This window comes from Mesoplodon bidens (assembly GCF_964165515.1).
Source record: "Mesoplodon bidens genome assembly, chromosome: 4".
Classification (NCBI taxonomy): Eukaryota; Metazoa; Chordata; class Mammalia; order Artiodactyla; family Ziphiidae; genus Mesoplodon; species Mesoplodon bidens.
In genome coordinates, this window is record NC_138160.1 from 35226016 (window position 1) to 35251443 (window position 25428).

At 38.3% G+C, this 25428-nt stretch overlaps 2 protein-coding genes across 2 annotated transcripts in view; both read right to left on the reverse strand.

Annotated features, from left to right (window-relative positions):
- Window positions 1-11308: 11308 nt before the first annotated feature.
- The window catches only part of PLCXD3 (phosphatidylinositol specific phospholipase C X domain containing 3), a gene marked incomplete at its 5' end in the record, with an annotated part of 182323 nt that continues 168203 nt past the window's right edge, over window positions 11309-25428 (reverse strand). Inside the window, one exon of the mRNA XM_081233699.1 lies at window positions 11309-11475. Within this exon, the coding sequence (XP_081089825.1) occupies window positions 11322-11475 (154 nt within the window). The 3' untranslated portion in view covers window positions 11309-11321. The remainder of the gene's footprint in view (window positions 11476-25428) is intronic.
- On the reverse strand, window positions 16391-18896 carry LOC308615537 (golgin-45-like). Its single transcript, XM_081231057.1, has one exon. It carries the CDS (start codon window positions 18758-18760, stop codon window positions 17555-17557), a length of 1206 nt encoding a protein of 401 aa, XP_081087183.1. The 5' UTR covers window positions 18761-18896; the 3' UTR covers window positions 16391-17554.

Below are 25428 nucleotides of genomic sequence, written 5' to 3' on the forward strand. Positions count from 1 at the left end.
TCAATTTTCCTTGTAAGCCACCATTTCCCCATCCTCCATCCATTCTCACAATTGGGAACTTGACGTGAAGCCCAACTCAGACCAATGAGACTCAAAATTTTCTTTTAGTTCAAATCATTGAGAAAAAGAAATTCTCTTTGATCATCTTGCCTTATGTGAAAAAACCCTACTTAAATATAGTCAATGTAGAGGCAAGTAAAACTGAGAGATGGAGAAAAATCAAGCCCTGATATTGTGTGAGAGCACAGATACAGTTATCCCCAAAGCTACTTCTTTTTCAGTTTCAATTAGCCTGAAAATACTCTCTTTTTTTTTTCCTTTTGGCTTAAATTAATTTGGGTTGTATTTCTATCACTTACGAACTGAGAAATTAAAAAAATAGCTTGGACTAAGAAGGTAAAATCTGCCTGGCCATTCATTAGGCTGGAATAACAGGCAGAGATTAAGTCAGCTCTTCAAAGTTAACAGGAAATACTTCTCTCAAGGACACACTGCAGCTCTGAAGTGTCACAATAACGCCCTTCTTTAGTAACGAAGGCTATTGGAAATTCTATCAGGACGAATGAAACATCCCACTCATGCATGCAGGATCTAAGTCAATTTGATACAGGAAATCAGCTTCAATTCTGAACCTGGGAGCAGAAATTCAGATCCAGGTTTTCTGCACACAGCCTTCCTCAGCTATCTTAACTTTGAAGGGCCAAGATATTAGGCTTGTTTTTCAGCCCAGACCCTTTACACAGGCTTACTTTGCTTTGAGCCTATCATAATAGACTTAAATTTCATCTAAAGTCCACCCCTGCACTGAACTCTGTAACAACTCTGTTTTCCTTAGTTCGGTGAGATAATCCATGTTTCATCTTCCGCCTGGTCTCTCTTACTGCTATGAGTAAATAAACCTGACTTCATCAGACCACAAGTAGTTACTGGTGGCTTTAGGTTGACGAGGCTTGGTTTTCTTCTTTCCTTTATTAATTCCTCCACTCAAACTGTTTGTTTTATAGTTAAAGATTTGGTCATTTACCCTTCACCCCCCAAGTAAATCTCATGGAAAAGTCAAGACTTAGCAGTTGTTCTAAAGTTGGGCTCCATAGCCTGGCTACTCAAAGAGGGATGCCTGTCATAGCAAGATCAGCATCATTTGGGAGCTTGTTTGAAAGTCAGAATCTGGGGCTCCATCCTCATTTTCCTGAATCAGAATCTGCATTTTATTAAGATTCTGGTAATTGAGGCATAATAAAGTTTGAGAAGTGCAGCTCAGGGGAGTCCTAGGAGTTTCTGTAGGAATACCCAGGAGAACTCATAGAAGGGGGACACAGAGCCATTGGCCTTTCCCATCTGTAATATGTTGTCTTGTGAGTTTAACCTTTCTGTAAATGTATCTTTAAAGTAAAAAATGTTTGAAAACCACTATTTTAAGCCCTGTTAATATCAATACTTCATTGTGAATAAGTTCATCAGATTGTTTGCGAGGGAATAAGTTTTCTTTGTGGTGGACAGGGGAAGGAGGAATCTCAGTAAGGAGAAGCTAGGTACCTGTACACAAAGTCCCTTACCCAATTTGCTCATTTGTCCATCTTGTGGAGATGGCTACACGCAGGAGCTGCTGGTCCTTTTAGGCCACATGCATCTGGGGTCCTAGAATGAAAGTAAATAACAGAATTGGGAGGGTGGGTCTATCAGAGCCCTATTGTATAAGAACTAAGGAAATCCCTAGGATAACTTCTTGAGAGAAGGAAAAACCAGAAGATAAATTTGACCAGCAAAAACGCCTTGGTCCTCAGAGGGGAGCAGTGATTTTCAGAATGACATGGTGGCTGTCACTGGAATTGATTTCTGTCCCAAGCCCATAATGGGGAGAGAAAGAGGGAGAAAGTTGAATAGCTCTTTGCCTCTGATCTTGGTTAATTAATTATTTTGGGACACAAGAATATAACATAAAGAGAGAAGTATTTCCTTACCTCTATTCACTTGGCAGTAGACCACTCATCACTTTGGCACCTGAGGACTTTATCTCTGGAGTGATGCTCAGCTGGGGGTAAGCAGTGCCAACTGGGCAGGTTGCTGGTTCTGGTGGAGAAAGGGCAATGACTGGAGACCACAGGGGGCATTGAGATGAGAGTGCAGCAGCAGCCAGTAGCCAGAGGCCATGAAGTTTTACTCGGCACAGAAAACATCTTCTGGGGATGCAGAAAAGTCTGGTGAAGGGGACAACCTTTCCAAAGGGTGTGTGAGCAGAACTCTTGTGTGGAAACAGGAGCCTGTGGAATTTTAGTTAATGTATTCACTCAACCCCACTTGTATCTGAAAGAGGATGAGGGATGGGAAAATTTAACAAGAGATTTGTTGAAGCTCAAAATGGAATTCCCTCTCGTACCCTTTCTCAGCTCCTTTTAAATCGATGCATCTTAACGCAAGTTCCCCTGGGTGCATATTCTTCACAAAGATTTAGAGTTGACTTTACAGCTAAGAGAAGAGGCCTTAGTGTTTGAAGAGGAAACCACGCAGTGTATTTTCCCCTAAATTTTCCCAATATTGTCAATATTTCTCCAAGGAATGCAAGAGGGGGAGGATACTGCTGGTACTTTTTGGAACACTCATCAACATCCGACTATGCTCCGCATGTGCACAGCCCTGATCAAACACTTGTCTACGACTCGACTGGGTCATAACTTGTCACAACTTCATTTCATTGTTTCCATACTGTTTTAATAACTGCTATGCCCTGGGAATACAAAAACAGCGAAGATGTGCCTCTAACTTTAAAGCTTAAATCAAAGATTCATAACCTTTTAGTCCAATGAGAAAAGAATTATTGGTTCGAAATTAATATTTTCTGCCTTTTCCCCATGCCAAAATAGAAACCAGTCTGCAGGCACATTTTTCTTTTTCCATAATGAAAGTGTACAATTTAATAATAGCTGAGCAGTTGTGTTGAGGCAAGAGATTTTTTTTTTTTTTTTTTTTGCGGTACGCGGACCTCTCACTGTTGTGGCCTCTCCCGTTATGGAGCACAGGCTCCAGATGCGCAGGCTCAGCGTCCATGGCTCACGGACCCAGCCGCTCCGCGGCACGTGGGATCTTCCCGGACCGGGGCACGAACCCGTGTCCCCTGCATCGGCAGGCGGACTCTCAACCACTGCACCACCAGGGAAGCCCGAGGCAAGAGATTTTTTTCCTTCATTATTTCTCAATAAAACCCCAAGTGGTCAAGCTTACATGTTCCTCTGAAGGAAGAAGTGTGAGTAGAGGATAAACGTTCTGCCAAGGAAAGCTTGCAACTTCCAACACTGGAGTTCTCCGCCGCCCTCCTCTGCTTCTCACTCAGGGCACTAAATCCCACTTTCTAGAATTTAATGTGGTTCACCGTTGCCTAAAGCTCCAGATGCTCCCAGGGATATTTCTATCCATGGGACTGAAAGATGAATATGGTAGAAGATGCCCAGTTACATTTAGGTTCATGTCTTGCCACTTAATTCAGGGCGGTCATTATGACGGACAAATATTAAACCACCTGTTGACATCCAATGTTGAAATGCTCCATCGTACCACAATATTACTTTCCACTAAGAAAGAAATATTTCCTCCAAAGCCAGCTGATATGTGGACTCCTTTGATCTAGGAGGTATCACCATCTTTACCCCATGGGAGGGAGACACTTCTTTATGGGGTCTGCTTTACTTTAGGAGGTCAGCCTCTGCTGGCGAGAAAAAGAAGTTTCATCTGAAGCTCTGGAAGTGAGGGGAGCACAGAGAAGGGATGGAGCCTCTGTTTTTGCTGTTTGGGAGCTATGGATAGAATATGGCACCCGAGTTCATACACAGCATCCTATGCATGGTGACAGGGATCGTGGCGGGGGAGAGGGGGGATCCACTCTTCATGATATGACCAACCTATTTCCCATTATACTTACTGTAGAAATTGTCCCTTTCTTCTCAGGCTTTCAGAAACAACTGTGGTTCAAACAGTTTTACTATCTGGGGATATTTCTTTGAAAAGATCATTGAGAATGAATTTATATTTGTTTGTTTAGAGGACAAAATGATGCCACCTGCTATTTCTAATGATAAACTACCTGAGATGTACTTATTCATTGTCCTAAAGAACATCTTAGAAATGCTTTGTAGTGATTAGCAGGGGACCTGCTGTATAGTAGGCATTTGGAAAATAATTGCTGAATTACTGAATAAATAAATAATGGCTGTGATAAAACTATAGTAGTGTTATGTTAAGGTCAAAGATATACTTATGTGGAATATTGTTTGAAGATATATATTATTTCATAAATGTAGAAATCATTACAGCTTTATAAATAGAAATCGTCTAATGTCATGAACATACTAGTGTATATAACAAGCAGAGCCTTTTGGGGGATTTATGTCCAAATTCAACCTCAAAAATAATCTTGGACCACATTTTTTGCTGGGTTTTTATAATACTATTACAATGCTTAAGTTTTGTTTTAAGACTGATTTAAACTCAACAAGTAGGGTTTATTTGGCGAAATACAATTTCACTTCTGACATAATGTTTCACGCATTGGACATAGTGGAGGTTCAGCAAAAGTAAATTTCACATTAAGCTTTTAACCTCAAGACGGTGTTTTATAATATTAATATACTATATTAACATAGTATTGCTATACTGATATTGGCCTTTGTGGCACTATCAGAAGCTAAAAGCATCAGACTTCGGAGATACCTAACTTTGATGTAACGGAAGCACTATGGCATTGCCTTTATTGGTGGAGAATACTATATTCTTTCACAGAGGAAATTCTAATATGGTGATTTATATTTTTCAAAAAGAATGATATTTCCTGTTGTTCTGAGTCATGTCCTATTTAAGAGATTCACTTTGGGGTTATCATGAGGCACTGATGAATATGAAATAAAAAAATTAAGACAACTGGTATCAGGACTTTATTAAGCTTTTCACTGGATACAAAGAAACTGTTTTAAACATTAAGAACACGACCTTATCAAAAAAATGTCACATTTGCTAAACAGAACTGTAGGCATGTATTTTCTTTACACCACATTTATTAAAGTATCAATGACCAGATCCTAAAAAGAGAAGGCACAGATCTGTCTCCCTCTGGTGAATTTCTAGTGTCTAATGAAGGAAATGTCACCAGCTCTGCAAATTCCCATCCTATAGACATGAAGCAAATCAACACAAATGTGTGACAGCAGGGTCATGAGATGGAAAGGTTACATTAAGGGATTTGGATTTTCTTATCACTTACACAAATTTCAAGAGAGGAGGTAGCTATCCAAATGTTCTGAAACTCCATCCACATTCGGACTCTGCCAAGGATTCACCATTGGATACAACAGTATTTGAAAACTCTGTTTTAGGAATGCCATCATGGTTCTACTCTCTGAAAAGTGTTCTAGAGACTGGCCTTAGATCCCACTGTTCTTACTCTGGGACGTGTTGGGTTTCCTCAGAAAAATTGCTGGTTGTTATAATCTGCTTTGGTGAGCGTCTCTGTCAGGTGCTGGCTTCATTCTTAGGCACTACATTCTATCTCCCACCTGCTGCCCGAGTAGGCACCGACAGAGCTGTGTTCATACCTCAGAGTCTTCTCTCTTCCTCAGGCAGTCAAGAGAGTTCCTTTCTATGTCAAAATTTCTACAGTTCCATAGGAGACCAGTTCTAATCTGATAAAAATAATTTATGGTAGGATGTTAATGAGAAAAGTAAGGGATTAGTTTGTTACCTCTCTGAAAGAAAAATATAATAAACTTTAAAAGAGGTCCTGGTATGGGTTGGAACATGCTACTATACTCCAGGGTCATTTTAAATGTCTGGGTGTGTTACTGGTTGTCCCAATTATTGAGGAATGTTACTTAAGGGATTAAGGGGGGCAGGCGGAGCGAGACTTGGATCTCACAACAGGTCAGTGAATGTGGGATTAATCTTATAAAAGTTCTTATCTGATTATTCCTCCTATATTTGAGTTGGTCCTTCATAATGCATTTGTAGGACTTGGCATGGGCCAATATTTTCCTTCATGAAGGGTTTTAGGACTATTTATTTTCATGAAGTATCTTAACACAGGAATGTAAAAAGAGGTAGGATTTTACCCCCTATAGGTAGCCCTGATGAAAAAAATAGAAAGTCAGGATGGATAGGAATGCCAGATTAGAAAAAAATACAAACACAACCAGTTAAATGTGAATTTCAGATAAACAATGAGTAATTTTTTTGTATAAGTACATCTCATGAAATATTGGGAAAATACTTATACTAAAAATATTCATATGTATCTGAAATTTGAATTTCACTGGGTGTCCTGTATTCTATCTAGCAACCTTAAATATGGGACAAAAATAATTGAAGGTGAAGAAAGAGAGGAAAGAAGATTGATTAATATTCCATACCAAGATCCCAGGCCCAAAGATTACAGAGTTTTGATTTGAACATGACCACCTGTGCAGATCCTCAAATTAGTACTTAGTTTTTTATTGCTAGACTGCACATAGGCAGATAGCAAAAATTTAAGAGTGTTGCATGCTGTTTTTTTGCAAAGGGTACCACCTAATGTTGATGGGTCTTTAGTGACTCTCACAGGGCCAAGGTAGTTCATCTCACTTGAGAAGATCCAATTTTTTAAAAAGTAATGGTTTGGAGAAACATTTTTTTATGGAAAACATCCTTATAAGCAAAATGGGTTCCATATTTGGAAGAACAGCTTTAGGAACGCACTGGTTCTGTTGTTGATGGAAATGAATCTGAATTTAGTTTCTTTGCATGTTAATGAAGTTAATAAACTAATTGATGTTTGAAACTTAAAGAGCATTGGGTGTTCCACAAGCTGGACTATTTGCTTGTGGGAACTCAAATAAGTGCTAAAGCACATTTCTCATGTGATTTAAAAAAAAAGGCCATTTTAAACAAAAATATAATTTCTTTTAAAATTTTAATCCCAAATTGCAACAATAACAAAAATGTCAATGAATTAAGGCTGGTCATAATGTGCCCTTTTTCTTTAGGATAAGTTTGATTTTGTATAAGATACAGTATACTTAACACACACATACCACATACAAGCACATACTTCTGACTCATACATATACACATTTAGGACTAATACCTACAAAAGAGTATCACATATGAAATAAAAATTGCACAGTTTTCAACTGACTTAATCGACACGTTTAACAAACTCTACAGAACATTTTATCGCTGTCATTGGGAAAACAATTTAGAGCATTATTTAAAACTGTATGTAACACAGGAGCCACCAATAAGTTATGACAAATACAGCATTTACACCATTGTGTCACTGAAATCTAGTTGAAAAGACTAAAGTGCTATAAAATAAAATACTTTTAAAAACCTTGTTTAGCATATCCTGAGGGACACTATGCATTATTTTCTATTAGCAATTCAAAAAGCGAGCACTCTACCTGTGGAGCTCTCATTTGGACTAGCAACCAAAGGTAAGAAGATTGTGTCATTGGATCATTAAAATTTTAGAACTGAAAAAGTCACGAAAACTTACATTTCCTGAGACTTCCAAACTTCCAGTTTGGAATCCTAACAGGGGAGATCCTGAATGGGTAACCTTGGCTAAAACATGTTAGAACTCAAAGAACTTAAAACAACATTAAGCGAAGACGCATGTCTGTCTGTTTGTGATTTATATTTAAGTCCATCTTTGATTCTCCAGCTTGAAGTGTAATTGACAGTGCAGTTAGACTATTACTGCTAGGCATTTCTTATTTATGATGGTCTCATTTTTCATTGGTTTTCTAGTGATTTTTCTCCTCTTAAATATTTAAATATTTGAATTATGTTTGTTCCTACTTACGTAGGAGATATTAATTTTAAGAGTTAAAATGGCAATAGAATCAGGTTGAGTGATTAGAGTGCAGTTTCAGCTTGAATAATGTGTGAGATGTGCATGCTGTGTGTGTGTGTGTTTGTGTGTATGAGTACGTGTGTACACACACAGGTGCATACATACCAAACACTTTATGCTTTAATACATTCATTGTTAGGTGGCACACCATGAAACGTGAGTTTTCCCAGTATGGCTGAAAGTAAATATTGAGGTCATCATATAGAATATCCTAAGGCTTTTAAAAGATGCCTCCTCATTCTCTGCATTCATATGATTGTGTAGTGATAAGGGAGACATAAAGAATAATGGCAGGAGTATCTAAATATTGGCCTTCGCAATTACAGACAGGAAAGCAAACCAAAAAATGATACTCTTTGTATACTTTCCCTCATCTCAGCCACTCACTCTTTTGATTTCCTGCTGTAGATTGGGTAAAAGTTGGATTTTGTTTCTGTTTTCTTTGCCTTGCAGGACTTGTGATGGAAAAGTCTTAAGAAATAAGCAAAACAAAAGATGCACCGAGATGTATCTCCTACCATTTGGGGGTTTATTTGTAGCCCTTGTGCTCTAACTCTCTGGAAACTCAATGCCCAGCTAAGAAAAAGGAGCTTAGGCTGATGGTAAGCTCTGATTGTATACCACTAGTCCTCACCCCCTACCTCTTTATTTAAGGCCCACAGCCTGCTCCCTAAGTGTGTCCCAGAGCAGGGCCAGTGGGCAAAAGACAGCCAAAGGCGTTTTCTCTCCATTCCCCTTGCAAAGGAATCCCTCCTAGTGAACTCTTCCTCTAGTGGAGGATGCATGGTTCACTTCTACCTGTTTCCTCCTTTAGAAATTAAGGCAAGTCCATTTACTCTCAGTGCCTGTTACATAGATAATGTATATACACATGGACACCAAACATTGGCTTGGAAGTATCTTTCATCAAACAAGGTCTCTATGTGCATATCATTAATAGCAATTAAAAGCTTTCTCCAACTGAGAAACTGCACAATTAATCTAATGCTTCAGCATGTTTGTTTTTTTCCAGCACCCAAATGACAGATAGGACAAAGCTATTTCTAAGCAAACATAAGAAAGCATCTAAGTTCACGAAAATACAACATAGTTACCTCTATATTTTATTCATTTTTCATTTGTATTGAATATGTTGAAAGATCTGTTTTCTCATACATGTATAAGTTAAATCCTTGTGTCATTGCAAGTGTGCTTGGCTAAAGATCCTCCTGAGGGATGAATAATGAATAATCAGAGAAAACCTCCCCCCAAAACAACTTCACAGGACATAAATTTCAATAAGCTATAGTCCTTTAGAAAGGATTCATATTCAATTGTATATAAAGAGCAGGTGAGAGAGACAGAAAGACAGTAAAACTACAAGGGGAGGGAAAGCAGAAAGAAAATTATATTTGTAGATAATTAATATCTATTTTTACAAAAATATTTGAATATGATCAGCTACTCTACTTTCAAAAATCTCATCAACTCCTTCTCATACATTGTTAAGGGTTTTGGTCCTAAAATTAAATTATTTAATATTACCTAAGTTTTCACTTGAAAAGAAGAATTTCACTGTGGCTGTCCATGACTGTGTATGTTTGTGTGTATTTGTGTCTGTCTGCCTGCACAAGAGTGGGTATATACTGATATATTTTGTCTGTTGAGACATATACACACAATTGGAATGGAGATCATATCTGTTGTGTGTATATGCATGCTACTTGGTCAACCACACACACCTGCACACTTTTCATAAACGTTCTCTTCAGTATAAACAATTTATCTTCCTTCCCCCACAGTTGCTAATAAGCACTATTTTCTGATAGTGAGTATTTATAATCTTTTAATCAACTCTTGATTATTTATAATTTTGACGTATGTAACCTTGGAGTCAAATCCCTTACCTAGGACTCAGAGATTAAACCACATGTCATACATCTAAATTAATTGAAAGCTGAGAGCATGCTTTTATTTCTCTATGGCCCCAATTTACATGGACTGTGTTTTCCCAGGAAACTATTGAGCTAAGATTATTTCTAAACAGGAAGATAAAATAATTCAGAATTGTATGAATTCAGCAAATTTTATAGATTTTTATAAATGCCTCACAATATTCCTGTGAAGCATATTCGTAAGGGTTATCATGCTCTTTTAAGATTGTTTAGAGCTGTCAAATATCACAAAGACACCAAGGCAGAAGCAATGCTCAAATTTGCATTACCATTTTTCTTCCTCATACACCTGGACTATCAAATGGTGGATGGCAGAAACTTTCTGTGAAACTTTGGCCTCTGCCTCAAACTTGACCCTGGGGTGGGACACAGAAGTGATTTTCAATAAGTCTGCCCAAATCACATGTAATTAAGAAACTCCTAAAAATGCTTCATGGATCCTTGAGAGTTCACGGTCATAGTTTCAAAAACATTGCTCTAATTCACTCTGCCACCCTTCCATTTTCCTCAACTTCAAGTAAAAATACTCAGATTGAAGCTTCTCAGAATATACTCCTCAAAATCTGGGATTTAGAATGACATATTTGGAAATCTCAATTTGTTAGGAAAGCTTGCTCAATCTTCCATTTCTTTCTTTTCTTCTTTTTATTTTTTCAGTCAAGATAATTGTTAGAAGAACTTTTGTGAGGGTTCTTTTCAGAGTTTCCTGATTTTAACAACACTTGTCATAATTTTTTATTTACTGAGCATTTGTAGGACAATATTATTTAAGAGATTTCTGAATTAAAATGACATCCATCTCTTCCCCCACCCCCATTTTTCACTATGGAGTTGGCACTAATAGTTCTTCCACAAAAGTTTTTACTCTATATTTATAGCTGCCTTAAATAGAAATACTGTGAAACACTATTGTTTTTATATAACACAAAAATAACTGATTATGGCCACCAATATTACTTATGCAGGGAAACAGATTTGATGCATATTGTTTATGACCCAAAGTTAGTGAGATTGCAGACTACAGAATATTATACCAGGTCCCACAAAACAAGTACATTTCGGTACAACAATGTATTGATAATACAAGTTATGTTGGACATTTAACTATTTTTAAGTCCCATACAACATCTGATTAAAAAGAGAGAGCTAGAGAGGGAGCAGAAAGGTTCATTTAGAGGATACACAGTGTAGGAGCCCTAGGTTGAAATCAGAAACACAATCAAGTAAACACTCATAAGTTACAAAAACTAATTCTGAGAAACGAAATGTACTAGTCTTTTTTTATTCCTAACACTAGAAGTAGGTTTTGCTCATCAAATGGGAAATGAAATATTTATAGTAATGAAGAGTATGATAATAATCACTGAAGAAATGGTTTCCCCCTTTTCCCACCCACTTTCATCCCTTATTCCCTCAGAGACTCAGTGGAATAGGAAGATCAGAGTGTTTATAGATAATATGCCTAATACAGTGAGTTTTCTCTATCTTATTCACTGGCATTCCAAATGGTACTATCAAGTGTTGGCTTCCCCTTCATCAAAGACATAGTTGAGCTTTATGACAGTGCTGATGAAATCACCAAGTTCTACGAAATCGGCAGTGACAATATTGATGCCACTCTCTCCTGGCTTCTGCGTGCGGACCCACTGCATCATGGCAGGAAGAGCTCTGAGAAAGGAAAGAAAAAAGAGAAGTCACAGAAGGAAAGATATTATTTTTCGAGCTCACAATTCCCAGGACTTCCTTTAGTTTTCTAAGTTATTAAAATAAATGCCCCAGTTACAGATACAGAATGGAGAAAAAAGCCAAATGAACAATGTCAAATTCTTAACCTCTGAAGTGGCTCTGCAGGAGAAATACTGCCATTCCTGGAATCCATGAGGGATTGGTTCCAGGAATCCCCACAGATACCAAAGTCTGCGGATGCTCAAGTGTCTTATACAAAATGAAGTAATAAAGTCATACTTTCTCATCCGTGGTTTCTGCATCCGTGAATTCAACCAACCCAGGATCAATTTTATGGATACGGAACCCTAGGATATGGAAGGATGACTGTAGTCACTACCTTGGTCCACTTTGGACTCCATCTTTGGAGATCTCAGATGCCATGAGAATTTATAGAGAAGCTTCTCCACTAAGAAAACAATATTTTTGCACTCATATTCTAGTGTGGTATGGTGTGATCACAAACCCTGCAAAGCTATGGGGTAGTGAGGTCAGAGATTCATATATGCACTTAGCAAACATTTATTATGAACCCACTATTTTCAGCAAATATGCTGGATATTGTAAATAGATGTAAGGGCAAAACTCCCTGCATTTGACAAGTGCATGGTTTGGCGGTGGGCAGGTGGGCAAGGAAGAAAAGTTTAATACTGTATAGCACAATCAATGCTCATCCTTTAAACATATTTACTGATCATCTCTTCTATTCCAGACACCCTTGAAGGCACTTGGAAAACTTGAGTGAACAAAGCAGATACAAATATCCACCTGTGTGGAGCTTACAGTCTAATAAGGGAAGACAAAATATGACTAATAATCATAAATTAATTATATCATTTGATAGGAGGGAATAAGTGCTATTACAACACAGCAAAAAAAAGGATTTGGAGTGCATAGATAGAGAGGTGTGGAGCAGATCGCAACTTAAAATAGGTGCTTACACAGGTCCATTGACAAGCGGACATTTGTGCAAGGGTTTGAAAGAGACCAGGGAGTTGTCATGTAGAAAGCTAGGGAAAGCGTTTCAGTTACTGCCATGGCCCTGAAGGGGTAGCATGCCTAAATGTGGCAAAAGAAAGAAGAAAGTATTAAAAGATGAAGTTAGAGAAATAATAAGGAAAGGGAGGCAGATGCTGTAAAGCACTGTAGGCTATTATAAGGGTTTTGAGGTTTACTCTGAGCGAAATGGGGAGTCTTTGGAGGATCTTGAGCAGAAGAGTGTTATGATCTGACTTAATTATAAAAGATGATTCATTACCATGACAGCATAGTGGAGAGTCACCTAGTCTAGCTTGCAAAGTCAGGAAAAACTTTTCAGAAGAGCGCTCCCTGAATGTTGAGGGATTAGGAAGATTTAGCTGGGTAAAGGTGGGAACAGGGTGATGCAGTGCATTTTCAGATGGAAGAAATAGCATTCCTTCATTCATAGTCAGGAATAGGGCGTGCTTAGGAGTAGGGCATGCAGACAGATCCAGGAGATGTCAGGAAAGATGCAATATCCTATGACAGCATATTGAAGAGAAACCACTCTGACTTAAGGGAGCAGGAAAGGAGGTTGACATGAAAAAGGGATAAATGAACTGAGGTCTGAGAGGTGGTAGTGCAATAACAATGAAAGAGTGAGGAAATACATGTGGACATTAATTTCCTGGATGAGATGGAGGGAGAGAGAGAAGTGAATGGGTAGAGAGACAATGATGAAATTTAGAATCTCAGAGAAGCTACAAAATTTAAGGAAGTCTTAAAAATGTTGGAGAAATAAGAAGGAACCAGATGATAGAGGGCTTTCAGAAATGTAGACCAACTGAAAGCTGTTAACCAGGGAAATAATATACTTAGACTTGTGATTCAGAGAGAGTGGTCTGCCTTCATTGTGAACAAATGAATGGAAGAAAGCAAGACTGGGATCAGGGCTAACAATTAGGGAGCTCTGGAAGGAAGCCAGACCAGAGATAATGGTAGCTTACATCTCAGTGGCCACAATAGATATATTTGAAAGGAACTGAGGAGATAAAATGACAACATTTGACTGGTGTAGGATTGGATGTAGATGGAGAGGGAGAAAGAAGCCATGAATCTAGATTTCTAGTGGTATTTTGGTAGGTGAGCATCATTCGCTAATCTTGGAAAGACAGCACCAAAGGCTTTCCAGTGGATGTGCTAAGTTCAGTCTGAGACATGTTGACTTTTTTTTTTTTTTTGCGATTCGTGGGCCTCTCACCGTTGTGGCCCCTCCCACTGTGGAGCACAGGCTCCAGACGCACAGGCTCAGCGGCCATGGCTCACGGGCCCAGCTGCTCCGCGGCATGTGGGATCCTCCCGGACCGGGACACGAACCCGCGTCCCTTGCATCAGCAGGCAGACTCTTAACCACTGTGCCACAAGGGAAGCCCTGAGACATGTTGATTTTGAGGTGACTTTGGGACACATGAGTTGAGATCTTAATTCACAGTTAAGTACAGTTCTGATATTCAGGACATAGAGCTGGTCAAGGGTCATCACATAGAAAGAATAGTTAGAGCTATGAGAGTGGATAAAATTACATGGGAAGATAGTATAACGAAGGACGAGAAGAGAAAATTTGAAAATCAACAACATGGGCAGAAAAGTTGATTCAATTAAAAAAAGAAAGAAGTAGACATAGAAGTAAGATGAAAATTGGGAGCATGCAGTGTCATGAAAATAAAGGAGAAAAGAAAGCCGTGCTTCTTTTGTTTGTGAGGTTGAAGCATAGAATATAATATGTGTGTCTTTCTCCAGACCTCAGAAAGTGTATCTAGTCAAACTTGACCCATCAGGCAAAACTGAATCAACTGCCTTGGACTACATTCATCCTGTGGGTAATACCTTAAAAATTCGGATCCACATTTTTCAGCATACAGATAGAGGAGGACACAAGTGCTTCTAAAAGAGCATAACATTGATTTAAAAGGTCCATTGCCTTCAGAAAACAGACTGGCAGGTGGAGAAATTTGATCTTCACAGCAACAGCTTCAGAAGAGAATTCTGTCTTGAAATGAAAAATCTGGATCCCTAGAGCACAGACTCAAGTGTATTCAAGTTCATTAGAAAGATAGATGTTGTGGCAATGTGTGTGCAGCCACTTGGGTTTGAATTCCATTACTTTCTCTTCTGGACTTGCTAGCGCAGATGGTTATATCTCTGTTGTGAATATAGTATCACCTTGGCATTTTAGAAAAAGCAGACACTCTTTGGAAAAAGTATCAGAACGAGTGCATTTCCTGGGAAGAATAGTTCTCTAGCAGATATACTCACCTTGAGAGGTGAGAGTTGGGGTAGAGAAGCATGATGCTGAGGCCAATGCTGACTCTGTATTAAGTTCAACCAAGTAGCTGGCTTACCAGATCCCTAGGGTACTAGGCTTTGGGAGGCTCCTGAGCAACAGAACCCCCATTTTAGAACCATGACCATCACAGAAAGAGATACTCAGATGCCCACTACTGCTCTAAGACTGAAATTCCTGGGCCTGTATTTAGAACAACTAATTGTTATCCCCATGGAGATATGTTAGGAGAATATGAGGGTTCCTCTCTGTTCCTCTATAAAATAGATTGCTTTGAGGATTGATGAAATATCATTTTGGAATAGCTTTTAGGCCTCAGGTGAAATAGGAGTTTTACATTTAAATGCCATTTCTCTGAGTCATGGGAATATTTCTCTTTTTCTATTCAGATATAGTTTTGTAAAGTCAGTATGATACCAAAGACAAAACAAGCAATAACACCAAGTTGAATATGAAATACTCAGATAGACTTAAGTAGAATTATGTTAAACAGAAGACTCAGTATACTGGATTAAAACTAGCAAATGCTACTGAAGTAATGATGATTATTTAGAGTGGCATTTCTTAAACTTTTAAAATTACTTCCCCCTTATGGAGCCTTTAAAAATATTTTTTCCCTCCTCACCCTCCTTCTCAATAAAATTTTAATACCACAGATAGACTCTAAATATGTTTATAAGTTGTTTGTATACACCTGTGCTTTTTATATAAAAAGAGTAAATTTTTTATTTGTCCTCCTGAGAATCAATTTTTATATTAGGTAATTAGAGTAAATTGAAAAGCCTACTCTGGTGGTAATAAAGTATTGTCTCAGTGTAATAATTTTCATGGTATAAGACAAACTGGTTAACAAAGACCTACTGTATAGCACAGGGAGCTCTACTCAATATTCTGTAATGACCTATATGGGAAAATCATCTAAATGAGTGGATATGTGCACACGTATAACTGAATCACTTTTCTGTACACTTGAAACTAGCACAACATTAATCAACCATACTCCAATATAATTTTTTTTAATTTTTAAAAAATTAAAAAGAAAAACTGGTTTAACTTTAATTTAAAAAAATCACCCATTCACTCATTCAACAAAGATATACTGTATCTGTGGAAGACAGCATTCTAGGTGTAGCTCCCTAGAGCCATTTTGAGGTTCAGACCTTCCTCACCTCTCTCCAAGAAACGTTGCCACAGCCCTGCCACCAAACTGTTTTTTCGTGCCTTTTCTACACTACAGTCACAACACTTTCTCTCAACCAAATGCATTATTCTTCTACATGAACACTGCAAAGTCTTCTCTCACCTACAAGATACATAGGCTCTTGATCAGTATATATGAGTCCCTCCATCCTCCCTCACGCATCCATCACACACACCTCTCTTCAGCTGCATTTGTTGCTACCTCCTACATGCTAATTTTTTCTCTAGTAATACTGAAATGTTTATGTTTTCTCCCAAACATACACTGTGGTTTCATGCCTCTTTTTTTTTTTTCAGGACTTCTCTCTATATGAAATACCATTCTTTCTTTCTTTTTTTTTTTTAATGTAGAGAAATTTATTGCCACTTGAAACTATAACTCAGATGAATCAGACCAAAACAAAACAAAACAAAACCATTAAGTTTACATTAAAACATATTGTTATTTGATCAGATTTGTCTTTTGAGGATTTCTTTACTGATAGGCACTTCTGCAACCAGTTAGGGTAATTTGGTATAAACATTTTGTGGACATTTTTAAAGGTATATAAAAGGATGTTTGACGATAGCCAGTCATAAGTAAATAATAATATATATGACATAAAAATTGATGAATTGCATTTTTGAGTTTGAACAACGTTCTAGAAAGATCCTACTTTCTCTGCCATATTTCATAAGTATCAAATTGGATACTCCTGTTGTGCTGCAATTGCCAAAATAAGCTCAATAGTTAGAATGTTCCTTCTATATATCAAGTTGCATCCATTCAAAATATGGAATCCCCTGCACAAAACCAAAATGAGAACATGTTTTGCTCAAGCATTTGTTAATGTGGCTGTAAAATATTTAAAAGTTTCCTAACATATAGCATTTATTTTTAAAGTAGTCCCTTCACCCACAGTATTTCCGTAAGACTCTTTTGTAGCCCCTAAAAATCACCCAAAAGGGAAAGGACTCCTATCCCACTCCCTCCCCAACCCCTGCCAGCTACTTTTACTTTAGAGTGGGGGTCAGAAAACCTTTTCTGTAAAGGACCAGATAGTAAATATTTTAGGCTTTGCTAGTCATACAAACCCTGTTGTAGCTACTCAATTCTGCTGTTGTAGCACATGAAACCAACCACAGACAACAGTAAATGAATGGGTATGGCTGCATATGACCCAAGGCTGTAGTCTGCCAATCCTTGCTTTAGAGTACAGAAATTAATTTGCTTATGTAAAATATATAGCAAGATTAATAAATTAGAGCCTAAAAGAAAGGTACAGAATCTTTTTCTTTTAGTCCTTTAGGAAAACCATCCTGTAATGCCTGTATTGTCTATTTTAAATATATCTACACAGTTTCATTTTTTTCTTACCCTGAGATATTTATTAAGAAAGGGTAATCTGGAGTTCAGTACATGAAACATCTTTGGGGATATATATTATTTAAATAGAAAGTGATAATATTTCTAGCATTAAAAGAACCCCAGCTGCCAAATAATAATGACTCTATAGTGTGCCTCCAACATATTGACTGTTAAAGGGCAATAAGTTCTCCCTGGCAGTGATTGCAGCAACTGAAAGTTATATTTTCATATCTTGTATAGGGATGAAATCGTCCAATATTTTTCTTTGTAGCAAGTAAGGTGGTTGGTGAAGACTCAGAAAATGGATTTCCAGGTGAGCTCTCTGTACAGGTTACTGGATCCAAAATGCGTAGAACCGTTTCAGCCATTTTTTCTGCTGGGGTGCTGCAGAATTCAACTGTTGATGGAAACTTTTTTTGACCATTAGTGCCAACATCTCCCAGAAGATGAGAATTTACTGCTTTTGCCAACTTGTGATTTGTTAACGCTAGTTCTGCTGTGCTGTGAGGTTGCGCATTAGGGTAGTAAGTTTGCTCTCTTCCCCACTGCAAGGAAACCAAGAGCTCCTCCAACAACTTCTGCGTAGCTATCATTTCCTGACGAAACTGTTCCCGTTCACTCAGGAGATCTTGTATAGCACTCTGTGCATCACGGTTTTGATGCTGTAAAACCGCTCTGGAGTTGGTTAACTCATCTGCCATAACCCTGCTTGCAAGGAATTTACTTCGCCACACATCACACTGTATCGACATCCGTTCTAACTGTTCGGAAAGCTGAGCTATGTTTCGACCTAGGGCTTCGTTTTCTAAAATAAGCTGATTTTTCTCACGGGCTAGACGTTCGAAGTGATATTGAAGATCATCCCCAACAGAAGCCACCAGCAGCTTTTTTAACTCACGATTGACCTCTGACTGTACTCTGAGCTGGTTTGAAAGACCTTCTTTGTCCTGTAGTAACCTCCTTTCAGAGTTCTTGAGCTTTTCCAATATATTCTTTACCTCAGATAGTTCCTTTCTGGGTTCTTCAACTCCCTCTGGCTGGCCAAGTAATTCTCCTTTATGATGTCCCACAGACTTAACCTTTGCAGTTTTGTTGGGGATATCATGGGTTATAGCGGCTTTGGGAACTAATATTCTTACAGCTTCGACTTCCACTGCTTTTTCAGCGAGAATCTTCCCCAGCTGAAGAACGCCTGGGCTTTCTGATGGAACTGCTTTCTTTCGTGGACTTGGAAGGATGTGATGCTTTATAGGTTGGATTCCAGGAGTAACTTCAATAGATTTAGATGGTTCCTCAGTTTCCATTCCATCTCCCGCTCCTCGAATTGGGGATGAAGTAAGGATGACTTTGGTTTCTAAACTTTCAAGAGTAGTCATTTTTTTCACCAATAAAAATGCACCCCAAGACTTCTACTAAAAAACCTCTCAGACTCTTACGCTTCCTATGGTAGGGGGCCTCACTTTACAGGTTCTTCGTCTAGATCTCACTGGGCTAACTTCTCCACACACTACTCTTGCATTCTGAAGCCCCATTCTTTCTTTCAGTACCCTTCTTGGTCTAATTTCTGCTTGCCCTTCAAGACTTGGCCCAGGCAGCATCTCTATCCCTCAAGTCCAAATCTGGGTGAAGAACTCTTTTCTTGATGCTTTATCTCCTTAAGCACAGTTCAATAACTACACACTGCACATGGCATTCAGATTTCCCACTTCCATGCCTATTTCTATCAGCACCTGCACACTTTTCAAAAAACAAAAATCATATCATAGTCATCAAAATACCCCCTGTACTTGCCACAATCTCTGGGACCCAAAGGAAAATAGCACATTTATTGAACTCAAATGTTACCTAGAAATCCTGGTCTCAGCTGTCTCAAAGTCTAACAAGTAAAATGGATGTGAACCAACCATGACAATACAATATGGCACAGCAGACATGGACATAGGATTCTATGGGAGCATGTAGGTAAAATAATTTATTTCACTTGGGAGAAATTATGGAGGAATTTAAGGAGCATGTCACAAAATAGGTGACATATGAGCTTGGTCAAGACTTTTTAGATAAAGAAGAAGAAAGCATTTCAAGAAAAGGGAACAGCACATCTAATAGAATATGGGCTGTATAGTAGATCTCCAGAACTTATCTCTCATAACAGAAACTTTGTACACATTAATCATCACCTCCCCATTTCTCCCTCTCTCCAGCCCCTGTGAACACCATTCTATTCTCTGCTTCTACGAGTTTGACTGTTTTTGATTACACATATAACTGAGATCACATAGTATTTGTATTTCTCTGTTTGGCTTATTTCACTTAGCATAATGCCCTCCTAACAAAACTGTACTGTATACTAAGATTTGCTAAGAGGGTAGATCCTATGTTAAGTGCTCTTACCACACACACACATAAAAAAATAATAAAGGGGGCAGGAGGAAACTTTGGGAGGTGATGGATATATTTATAGCCTTGATGGTATGGTTTCATGGGTATATACCTATCTCCAAACTCATCGAGTTGTATACATTTAAAATGTACAGCATTTTATATGTCAGACCTCAATAAAGTGTTTTTTTTTTTAAAAGCATATGGGCTTGAAAGAGAGGACATGATTAGGAAAGACAAGGTGACCAGAGAGTAGGCGCCATGGAGTTGTGGGGACACTAGGGGGACTGACTGGAATAGGGGAGGAACAGGAAGGTGTTGGGCCAGATGGTTAATGCCTCCTTTGACAACCTGTGAAGTCAGAGCTTCCCTTTATATGCACTTAGGTTTGCTGTTGATCTCGTCCAAAGAAGAGTTCTTTGATTTTCTCATGCAATGAAGAATCTCATATTAATTCCATACAAAGTCTATCATCTAATGGCACTGAAACTTGTATTCTCTTCACTTATAAATAAAGAGCTTAGGAAGTTCCCTTTGGAAGTTCTCAGATTGCTACAAGATCCTAAAAAGCCCTCATTTGCTCATTCATTCATTCATTTTTTCATATTAGTTCCACCTTTATAACAAAAAAGTTGTTAGCAGAAATTTGAAGAGCATTCACTAATATTATGAAGGAAAATATTTCTTAGTGAAATTATGTAGTCTGAAGAGATTACTAAATTCTCTTTGAATTTGTATATTGATATTTTAGTATCTATTTACGGAATAGTCTCCTTTGGTCTCCTATAGTCACATAGAAAGATGTGACTAAATAGATACTGCAATGTTGTCTTTTAAATGCCCCTCTTTTTCTTAATCTCTCATTTTCATTAGGTGCTGGATTTACAGTGTGGATTTAGACTGTTTATTCACAAGACCTCACTGACTACCAGGAGAATCATTTCAAGATAAAGAAAAATTTAAATAAAATCCTAGCACTAGTGTCAAATCTGGAGCCAGACTGTTTCTGCTCAAGTCTCAGCACCAGCATTAATTATGAGCAAGTTAATTAACACTCTAAGCCGCAGTTTTACCATCTATCACATTAGCATATTAATGAGGATTAAAGTGCTTAGTTGAGTGCCTGGCTCTCTGTGAGTGGTAATGTATTGAATATCCACTGAGTGACAGCCCCGGCAATGCCCTGCTCCAGAGTCTCAAAGAAGTAAGGCAGTGGGGAATTCTGAGGGCAACACCCAGCCATACTACAGTTGTGATGTAAAAATGAGCCTGCAGGATTTTTTTCCAACCTTCACAATTTCCAATCAATGATAGAAAGTGGGTGGGGGAGATGTCCTTGTGTATAAGGGCAAGACTGAAAATGAAGCTTTAGGGAAGTATCCTTGGAAGGGTTTTTTGGGGGGGCATATAATTGGGGCAAACGTCCAAATATGCCTTTCCCATCATAGATTCTAACTTAAGTTAGCAAAAAAGCAGGTCCAGAACCAAAATTTGGTACATGAAACCTCAAAGCCCTTCTCCGGAATATGGAGCTCTCCTGAGGAAAGTCATCTTCAAACAGTTTGCAGACTTCTTAGAGGAGAAACAGGCAAGTCTACAGGAATCAGAAAACCTTCCTCCAAGGAAGCAACAGGAGAGCAGAGATGTGGGAGCCAGGTCTTCTGATGTTCTAGCTTTGAGAAACAATTTTGAAAAGATTTAAAGGAAAAGATTTAGGAATTGGAAGTGCTGAGTTCAGTAACCCTCAGTGTGCTGACCCTGACTTATTAATTCATGTCAGTCTCCTACTTAGGATGCTTCAATCACCCCTCACTGCTTTTAGCATAAAGATAAAAATTCTTAACTGGTCTACAGGCTCTGAATAGCAGCTACTAGCTGCTCCTGCAGTTTCATCTCTGGTCACTCTCTCCCTCACTGAATTCTAGCCACATCCACAGTCTTGCTCATCTTGACCAGCCTAATTTTCCTCAGGGAACATTGTAAGGGCTGTTGTTTGTTCGCTGTTTTTTTTTTTTTTTCCACCAAGAATACCTCATCTTCCCTGCCCCTTCACTTGACAACTCACTCACTTTTCTTTCAGGTGATAATTTAAATGTCACTTCTTCAAAACACTAGTCAGAATTGTAATTATATTTACATGTTTGATCAGCACCTGCCCCCTATCTAGACAGCAGTGGCTTTGAGGACAAAGACTGTCTGTTTTCTCATTGTTGGAGCCCAAAGGCTCAGCATAGCACTTGGCATAGACTGAGTACTCAATAAATTTGTATTGAATAAATAGATTTTATTTTTAGAAACAAAAGGTTGATTTTTAGAATAAAAGTGCATGTAGTAACATAATTCATGGAAAGACTGCTCAGTTTTCCTCACTGTGGCTATTGCCACAGGTTTTAGTTTGTGAATTCACTGCTATTTTGCTGAACAAAAGCCTTTTAAAAATTAACTTGGGGCTTCCCTGGTGGCGCAGTGGTTGAGAGTCCGCCTGCCGATGCAGGGGACGCGGGTTCGTGCCCCGGTCTGGGAGGATCCCACATGCCGCGGAGCGGCTGGGCCCGTGAGCCATGGCTGCTGAGCCTGCGCGTCCGGAGCCTGTGCTCCGCAAGGGGAGAGGCCACAACAGTGAGAGGCCCACCTACTGCAAAAAAAAAAAAAAAAAAAAAAAAAAAAAAAAATTAACTTGAAGGATTTCAACTTTTCTGTACTTGGCAGGTCTTACTGGCAAATTTCCAAATTGAACAGTCAATTTGCAAAATGACTTTTCCTGCATTATACGTAAAGTGTCCTGAGAGTCTGTGTTAATAACGGCAATAGTAGTCATCATCTTTCTAAGAATAAAGTTTATTAGCATTAAACTTAATTAAACAGATTTCTTTATTTACTATCAATTTATTATTAATTATAATTACTTATCATTTAATTAGAATTAAGTTTATTAGGAACCCATGTCAAATTCATATTCAAGTGTGTGTGTATACATAATACTTTTACAAAAAATACATTTTATATATGCTACTTCTCTAAATTCTCTAAACTATTGTATTTTGTGGTTATGAATGAACAATGTGGATAATAAAACACTTGAATCTTTCAGTGAATTTTATTTGAATATATTTAATTTTCAATGAAAATTTCTTTTGTTGAATGAAATAGAATCTTTAAATTAAATTAATTTTTACGTAACTCTCTGATGCCCTTGGAAATAAAGATTACAATGAAATGTCAGAGCCTTGTTACTGCATTTCTTACACCCAGCCTCTCCTGAGAAATGGAGGCTTCACTGGTCTGCAAAATTTAAAATAATGATCACAGGTCTTTCTTCCCTTGGGCAACCGAGTCACTCAGGACCAACTAATTCAACTCAAGTCTGACATATTTAAAATGTGATTTCCTGTCAATCTGGCCATTTCTGAAGGCTTAGAAATTTCACCTGAAAATGTAAAGGAGAGAAAGATGAAACAAAAAGAAACTCTTTCCCAAAAGGTTGGCATTTCATGCACTGAATCATACAGTGATTGATAAAAGGCAGGGCCTTTTCATCTGTAGTTTTAAACCCCAGAAAGGGCTTCAAAATAACTTCAGGTAGATGGATGTATCTCAGAGATTGTAACTTGCATGAAGACAAGGCTTAGCATTTTTTGCTAAACCTATTTCTGTTTAGAAAGGAGCATATCTGATTTATGCCTGATAAAAATAACTCATTTTTGGAAAAAAAAAAACTTTTTCCCCTGAGATTGCACTCAGAGAAAGAATGAAGTCATATGAATGATCTGCAAAACAAATGCCCTAAAATCAACTCTAGAGATTTTAGAGGACTTGGGCTTTCTTGAATAAGAGACTAAAGTCCTCCCAAGTCTTCCTATGACAAGCAACATGTACTTTCAGAACTAAATCACCACAACTATTTAGGTGTAAAACAGAAAATAATGAAAGTTACAACTAAATATATAGCTGGTTTGAATTTTTCCCTCTGTGGCCATGAAAGGAAGAAATACCTCTCTCCTTAACCTTCCCAGATTCTCTGCTCAAATCAAGTTCATACTCCATCTGCAGCTTGATAAAGACATCTGTTCAATGCATATTTATAAAGCACCTCTTATGTGCTACATATTATTCTGTGTGCTGAGGATGCCAGGGTGCTCAGAAAGAGACCCAGCCCTTGCCCTCTTGGTCCATACCCTCTAGTTGGGGGGAGAGAGATTTATGAAAAACAAACAACAAGCACCATTTATTGAAGAGGCTGTCTTTCCTCCATCGTATATTCTTGCCTCCTTTATTAAAGATAAGGTGACCATATGTCCGTGGGTTTATTTCTGGGCTTTCTATCCTGTTCCATTGATCTATATTTCTGTTTTTGTGCCAGTACCATACTGTCTTGATTACTGTAGCTTTGTAGTATAGTCTGAAGTCAGGGAGTCTGATTCCTCCAGCTCCATTTTTCTTTCTCAAGATTGCTTTGGCTATTCGGGGTCTTTTGTGTTTGCATACAAATACCCTGAGAAAACCATAATTCAAAAAGAGTCAGGTACCACAATGTTCATTGCAGTACTATTTACAATAGCCAGAACATGGAAGCACCCTAAGTGTCCATTGACAGATGTATGGATAAAGAAGATGTGGCACAATATACAATGGAATATTACTCAGCCATAAAAGGAAACAAAATTGAGTTATTTGTAGTGAGGTGGATGGACTTAGAGTCTGTCATACAGAGTGAAGTAAGTCAGAAAGAGAAAAACAAATATCGTATGCTAACACATGTACATGAGATTAAAAAAAAAGGTTGTGAAGAACCTAGGGGCAGGACAGGAATAAAGATGCAGATGTAGAGAATGGACTTGAGGACAGGGGGAGGGGGAAGGGTAAGCTGGGACAAAGTGAGAGAGTGGCATTGACATATATACACTACCAAATGTAAAATAGATAGCTAGTGGGAAACAACCACATAGCACAGGGAGATCAGCTCAATGCTTTGTGACCACCTAGCGAGATGGGATAGGGAGGGTCGGGGGGAGATGCAAGAGGAAGAGGATATGGGGATATAAGTATACATATAGCTGATTCACTTTGTTATACAGCAGAAACTAACACACCATTGTAAAGCAATTATACTCCAATAAAGATGTTAAAAAAATAGACTATGTAAAATAAAAACAAAAACAAGAAAAACAAACAATGAACAAACAAAAACTATCAAGTCAACTGGATTGGTGTTGAGAGAAATTTCAGTTCTGGTCCTGACTATAGTAATGTCTTTTATTGTGTTTTATAATCTTGCATAAATTATATTAACCCTGTGAGTCCCAATTTTTCCTATTTGGAAAATTAGGTGTGACAACACTTGGGGTAGACACCCCCACACAAGGTGATGATCTCTATGTGGGTACTATTCAGATGTAAGGTCGAGGTTGTTCATAACACCTCGGCCACAGCCATGAGGGCTGACATGCTCTGGGGGCCACAAGATAAGGACATAAGAGCCACTGTCACACCAGGAATATCGGGGGACTGACTGACCCTCGCCTTCACCCTAACTATCCTAGCCGCCTTCAGTTTTCAAAGGGACAGACTCCAAGTTCTCAAGAAGACATGGGAACAATCCCACCTCTTCTCATGGCTGGAAGTTTGTTAGTTTAGTTTAGCTTTGTGTTTGTTTAACAAAAAGTAA

Excerpts from the sequence above, each read along its gene's own strand:
- LOC308615537 (XM_081231057.1), bottom strand. The coding sequence starts at position 18,760 with ATGACTACTCTTGAAAGTTTAGAAACCAAAGTCATCCTTACTTCATCC.